The sequence below is a fragment of the Falco naumanni genome, chromosome 12 (assembly GCF_017639655.2).
Source record: "Falco naumanni isolate bFalNau1 chromosome 12, bFalNau1.pat, whole genome shotgun sequence".
In the NCBI taxonomy this organism is placed as follows: Eukaryota; Metazoa; Chordata; class Aves; order Falconiformes; family Falconidae; genus Falco; species Falco naumanni.
Window position 1 is genome coordinate 11,345,988 of NC_054065.1, and position 6,426 is coordinate 11,352,413.

Genomic DNA, 6,426 nt, shown 5'->3' on the forward strand with positions numbered 1-6,426 from the left:
TTCTAAGACTGGTGAGAAACACACTCACCTTAGCCACTGCACATCGTACAGCCATAGATCTGTCCGTCAACAGAGATCGGGCATTCTTATAAATATCACGGTGACAAGAAGCTGCTGCTCCTCCAAGTCCATTTAGGACTTTCTGTAAACTCATCAGAATCTCACTGCGGCCCTGAGACTGCACAGACACACAAAAAAATGTTTATGCAAAAACGTGGTCACAGCACTTCTATCAAGACCCAGGTGCATAATTCTGCGTTTTCCTGCTTCCGTGCAGGAGTACTTTTGGAAACATCGGTAATGTAGTTCCCTGAAGTCATATACAACCGATACCTAGCTTGTTTTAGATAGCATTAAGCACTATACACAGCTTTACTAAAACCACCTCAGTTGTCACATAAATTAAGAAGAACACAGGCAATCCAATAAAATTGGGCCCAGCCAAGATACTTCTGTCCTGCCCCACCATTTATCTGCTGCAGCCCCAGGGAAAAAAGGAAAACACAGTTGATATGAGAGAACAGGAAACCCAAATAGTCAACAGCTTCCTACTACACCTGCACAAAGGCAGGTAATTAAGAGTTTACAGCACACAAAAAAAAACCCAAAACCAAACCAACCAAACAAAAAAACCCAACCCAAACTAACAACAAAAAAACCCACACTGTATCCTGCTTCATAAAGATGGACAGTAACATCAAAGGTCAAAGATACAAAGTAACATCTTTGTTGCAAAACGTAGGTATTTGTTTTTAAACAACTGAATGTTTATTCAGGGTACACCAGCAGAAATCCTAATGCTGTAGTTAGAAGTGGTACATACAACCATTTTGCAATTTTAATTACTGATGCCACTACAAAGCAACTACCGTAATATTCATGTGACAAAACTCTCAACTCTCTGCACTAAAAATACATACACATGTTTACCTTGACATTAACTTTGTAAGTGATTAGCATTTTTCTAGGTACAAGGCAAACAATCCAGCCACTTTGGCAAACACTTTTGGACGAAGCAGGTTGCAGTTTAAATGGAATCAAAACCACATATATAAAATAATCTGAACTTACCTCTGCACTTTTCAGAGACTTCAAAAGATTATTCACTGTTTCCGGAAAAGAACTTCCCAGCATTCTACCCATTTTTTCATAAAATGCTCCAACACATGCCACCGCAGCCCTATGAAAAAAAGAGACATTAATTGGCCTACTCTTCTTCTCTATCATCTACATGGAGACAAATAATTAAATAGAAATGTATGTTTTAATCATCATTGATGAATAATAATCTATTTATTATTATCCACTAGTTATACTGGATGTTTAACGCTGTGCATTTAATTTTTTTTTTGTTTGCAAAAGTAGTAACAGAAGATTTATAGCTTCTAAAGAACACAGATGTATTTGATTGGGTATTATTACAGGACCTACACACATAGTGAAAAATTCTGGAGAAGACAAGTATATGCCGAAATCTCTGCAAGATTAGGTTTTGTGTTTGAATAAACCGTTCCTTTTCCAAGCACCTGCAAGATAACCCCCACCCTTTAAAATACCCTTAATATATCATTTCTGTAGATACTGAATGATGGGGGGGGGGGGGGGAGGCATCAAGCCTAAGAACTTAAAATGCATAAATTATCGCATAACACAACAAAGTTTGTAGGCACTGTAAAAATCACTGGATCCATATACAGTTATATACCCATTTTCCTTTGTCTGCCATTTGAGATGAGGAATGTTTAAGTAAAGCCGTACTGCAGTTACAGACACAAACTGCTCCAGGACAGTCACAGAAGCTGCTCCTGAAAACGTGTGCTTTTTCATTACAAAGCAACAAAGGCTTTTTTTTAAACCTGAAATTCTTGGGTAAACAACTTTTTAGCAAAGCTATTTGTTACAAACTCATTACAGCCTACCCCTTAATGGGCACGTCCCCTACACAAACATCAAAAACTGAAGTTTGAAGGCATACAGGAAAAACCTTCTGGACTACCACTTTGAGTGGGTAGCGTAAGTTTCAGAGCATGTTATCATATAAAACCTTTCCCACTTATACAAGTTCCTCAAAGATTCAAATAAAAGGAGGACAGTATCTGCCCAAATGGTGACTATTTCAGATCTTGTTAAATCCTATTGTTATGATAACACCTGAAGGCAAGCCCAAACCCGGGTTCACTAGACACTGTGAGCACACAAAGCAGTCTATGTGGGAAAGTACTAAAAACACTTCCAGGGGAAGCTGGTTTTGACATTAACCAAATTCCTACCAGTGAGATTGCTCCTATAAATAAAGACAAACTGGATCACACATGCATACACACAGACATCCAAGTACACAGACTCTCTCAGGGAGACTTGCGCAATATATCACAGCAGGGGAATATAAATAGGCAACATCTGCTGGGAAAAAAGAACTTGAACTGTTGGTTACAATCCTCTAGGCATAGATAATGCTCTTGTTTGACAATCTAGAGGTTCCATCTTAAGTGGGGTACCTGAGCACAATCAGCACTAATCCCACTGGTGGAATTTTTTCATTGCATTACTTCATCAACTGTTACCTTTTCATTGACATAAGCATGCAAAAAAGCATAAGATAGTCCCTTGCTTACAGGAAAGCTTCTCACTTTCAGATATCCATGTATATGTCATCTTTGAGTCCTGCCCTCCACAATCTCAATTCTGCTCTTTCCTCTGCTGTATCAAGCACATATGAACTCCAAATAAGCATGCAAAATATAAGTAAACATAACATGCACATATACAGGCAGACTTTTCTGCAATATCCAGGATCACTTTGCTTAAAAAACATTCCCATTTCCCTAACAATATTCAACATACAGTTTTGTGGGCAAGTAGGCCGCAGTATCATCCTTGCTCTTGATGATATCATTACACTTGTCAAGCGTCTGAAAAACAGTAAACGTGTCTCCAATGCTGTAGAGAGCAGCAAGGTTTTTTGCTAGTAGTTTTCGTGTAGGTGGCCCAGGGGAACTGCTGATGAGTCCTGTTAGCTGTTCTACAAGTTTCTTCTGTTTTTCCTTGACATCTGTCTGTTAACGGACCAAAAATACATAAAATAAGAAAAGTCATTTGATCTTGTGTCTTGCCTTCAACACCCAGAAATACCTAAAAGAGACTGAAGTAAACCTTACACCACTCCCACTTGTATGTCATTCAGCAAACTGCTTGTCTCGCAGAGACGTGAGATACATTCTGTAACAGCAGAGACATGCTAAATGCTCAGAATTAGCTGTTACCTTATTGAATTTTTGCTTTGAAAAAATACTTACTAAAAATACAGTAATACCTGCCTAGAACATCTTTTAATCCTCTTTACCATCAAGAATCCCTACTCTGGGAGGGAAGGTTTTGTCTTCCAAATATTTACAACAATGAAGAACTCAAACCAAGCTATCTATTATATAACAGTTATACTGACCGCCTACTAGCTGTCAACTTTCTCTTGCATGAAATTAATACAAATGTTTTAGAAAGAAAGGCAAAAAACCATAAAATTACCTTGTTAGCAGCTACCAGCACTTTATCCAAAAATCTTAACCACTCAAAGATAAAGACCGGTCTCTTTGCTTCTGTGATTTGAGCTAATGCTTCCTCATTCAGTAACAAACTGTGAGCCAGCTCCATGACTGGTTAAATTCCAGTTTTATTGTAAATTTGTGTAGCAACTCTAAAATCAGAATGTAAATATTAGTATATAGTACAAAGCTTTGGAAATCAAATGAAAATATGCAGATGAAATCTATAGATTACAGTATCGTGACGACAGCCTTGCTCAGACTTGTCTTAGCTAAGCAGTTCCGGGTACATCCATTAGTATTTCAGGGAACAGAATGGTTAATTGTAAAAAGAGCACCCACAGGCAACTTCAGGTGCTAACTCTTAGCCAAGAAAAATATATTGGAGCCCCTGTTTAAAGAAATAAAACACCAAACCACACATAAGAGATAAAGGAGTCATCTCACTGTCTCCTTGTACATAAAACAGAATAAGGATTGTCCCTAATCAAGACCCTTGACCGCACTCCCAAAGCTTGGGCACAAACCCGGCCACCTTCTCAACACCTTCAATGGACAAGGTGTTGAGATGGACAGAAGGAGATGAGCCTATCACAAGTAGGAATTTCCACCCATCACAAATCTGAGAGAGGCTGGAACACGGCAGCAGTTGACATCACTCAGCTAAGACCTCCAGATCCCACTGCCCTTCCTTTAAGTGCTGGACAAATAAGCGCGCTAAAACCCGGCAAGCCTTATGCGCGACAGCCTGGTATACCAGGCAGAAGCCAAACGCCCGCGTGTGTCCCCACCAGGCAAAACGCTACAGATCAAACAGTGGAGCTCCTGCTCAAACAGGGGGTAGCAACAAAGCACTACCAAAAGCATGCTATCAGTGTGAGCAAACACTCCGCAGACAACTTAACCTTAGCAAACCACATTTAAACAAAGTGTAGCAGTTCGACGCAGAACAGATAGGAAAAATAACTAAAAATCACAAAGTTAAGTCAACCATGCTCAGGAAAAAGAAACCCAAAAAGCAAGAAAACCCAACCCCAAATCCCGAATGCAGCAATGCTGAAACTAGGATCTCGGGCAAAACAGAAAAAGCAAGCAACTAAGGACTATGATGTAAGACGTCATCTTTCAACAGCTGCACCGCTCCACTTGTGCTCTCAAGTGCTCACAGCTGCTTCCTCACTCATGGTCAAACCCAACAAATCTAAAGTCAAGTGAAGTGATTTAATTATTTTTTTTAAACGGCCCCCAGATTAGACAGTAGTAAAGGGTGGCATTAATACTGTAACTGTATTATGGTTCTAAATATACCTTAATGATTCACTACCGATGAAACTAAAGCATCACAATGTCTGTAGTACTAAGCACGCTCCCTGCTCTTTGGTACTTTGCATTGTAGTATTTTTCACTGTGCATCTCTGGTGACAGATCAGCAGCAGTGGAAGAGCCACATACAGAAACGCATATAGCCCTCGCCTGACACCTCCAAAGGCATCTTCTGGCTTTTCCAAGTTACAAAGAACTGAGGAGGCATTGCCTGTCCATAATGCACAGGCACATCGTTTCAAAACACCTTTACATGAGAGCAGAGAGAAACGCAATGACTGACAGCACTATGGCTCCTTGGCTATCACCCCAGAGCCCTACCCTGCTGGTCACCCGCACCGCACAGGGGTGCCGTATGACAGCACAGCTCATCGCTCTTTTTCCTCCCCAGGTAAGTTTTAATTTTCCCCCAGCCTTTAGAGCCACAGACCCCTTGTACACCTTCCACACACTCCCTTACCTGCGTCTGGGAAACACAAGCTCTGAGCAACCAAACCTGCACGTACTTCAGCCGCGCCACTGAAGCACAAACATGAAAACCCAGCGACAGGAAGGCTGAGCGCCCGGCACGCAGCGGGCGGCCCAGAGCCCACCCACACCGGCCAAAGGCTCGCTCCGAATCCCAGCGGAAAACACCTGCCAGGTTCCACTGATGCTGGCGAGGGCCGGGGCTCCCTGTGCAGCTACGAGCGGTAAATACCGCGTCACCCCCCCCCCCCCAGGGCGCGGGGCAACCGCCCGCCAGAGCCAACCCGCCCCCACCGAGCTCTGCCAGAGCGTTACGGAAGGAGAACGTTCAGGTGCGCGACGGCTGCCCTCCACCTCCAGCCGGTGCTCGCCGGGCAGCCCTTCCGCCGGCTGAACTCGGGCACGTCCAGGCGCAGCGGCGCCCTCCTGAGAGGCCGCACCAGGTGAGGCGGCGGCTCCGTGCCCGGGCCGGCTCCCTCCGGCACCGGTCAAGGCCCCCCGCCGGCCCGGGGCCCGCCCCGCAGCCAGGCACGGCCGGCACCGCCCGCCGCCCTTAGCGGCTCCTACCGTGCGGCGGCCGCGTCCTGTCAGCTGCGGGCCGCGCCACGCGTGACAGCGCGGCCCCCCGGGGGGAGGGGGCGGGACACGGACACAGACACGCGCGGGCACGCGCCGCCGCCCGCGCCCCCTCAGCCGCCGCGCCCGCGTCGCCCCGGCCCGCACAGCGAGGAGCCCCCCCCCCCGCCGCGGGCCCATCCCCGGCGGGCCCGGCTGCGTCCGGCACGGCCCGGGGCGGGCCCGGCCGGCAGGAGGGGCCCGGCGGCAGGAGCGGCTTCGCCCCCCGACCCGGCGCCGGCCCCACGCACCTGGGCAGCGCGGCGGCGGCCGCGGCAGGAAGCGGGAGGCGCGCAGGCGCCGGCGGGCGGGGGCGGCCCTGGCCGTGCGCAGGCGCCACCAGCCGAGCGGGCCGGGCCGGGTGGGTGCGGGGGCTCCTCCCGCCGGGTCCTCCCGCAGCCCCCGCGCTCCGCTGCGGCTCCGCGTGGGTCGAGGGGCGGCCGGCGGCAGCGGAGCCCGGCAGAACGCGCCGCGGGGA

At 46.8% G+C, this 6,426-nt stretch overlaps 1 protein-coding gene across 6 annotated transcripts in view; it reads right to left on the reverse strand.

The window, feature by feature from the left end:
* Window positions 1-6,250, reverse strand: part of HEATR5B (HEAT repeat containing 5B) — a 59,137-nt gene extending 52,887 nt beyond the window's left edge. For 2 of the 6 annotated variants that reach the window (XM_040612110.1, XM_040612112.1), the window contains exons 1-4: window positions 3,526-5,842; window positions 2,845-3,056; window positions 1,072-1,180; window positions 29-178 (exon numbers count right to left, since the gene is read on the reverse strand). In XM_040612110.1, coding sequence (XP_040468044.1) covers window positions 29-178; window positions 1,072-1,180; window positions 2,845-3,056; window positions 3,526-3,651 — 597 coding nt within the window. In that variant the 5' untranslated portion in view covers window positions 3,652-5,842. Of the gene's footprint in view, window positions 1-28; window positions 179-1,071; window positions 1,181-2,844; window positions 3,057-3,525; window positions 5,843-5,900; window positions 6,027-6,199 lie in introns of those variants that run through there. The other 4 variants (XM_040612107.1, XM_040612108.1, XM_040612109.1 and 1 more) reach the window with 4 other exon arrangements.
* Between the last annotated feature and the right edge of the window lie 176 nt (window positions 6,251-6,426).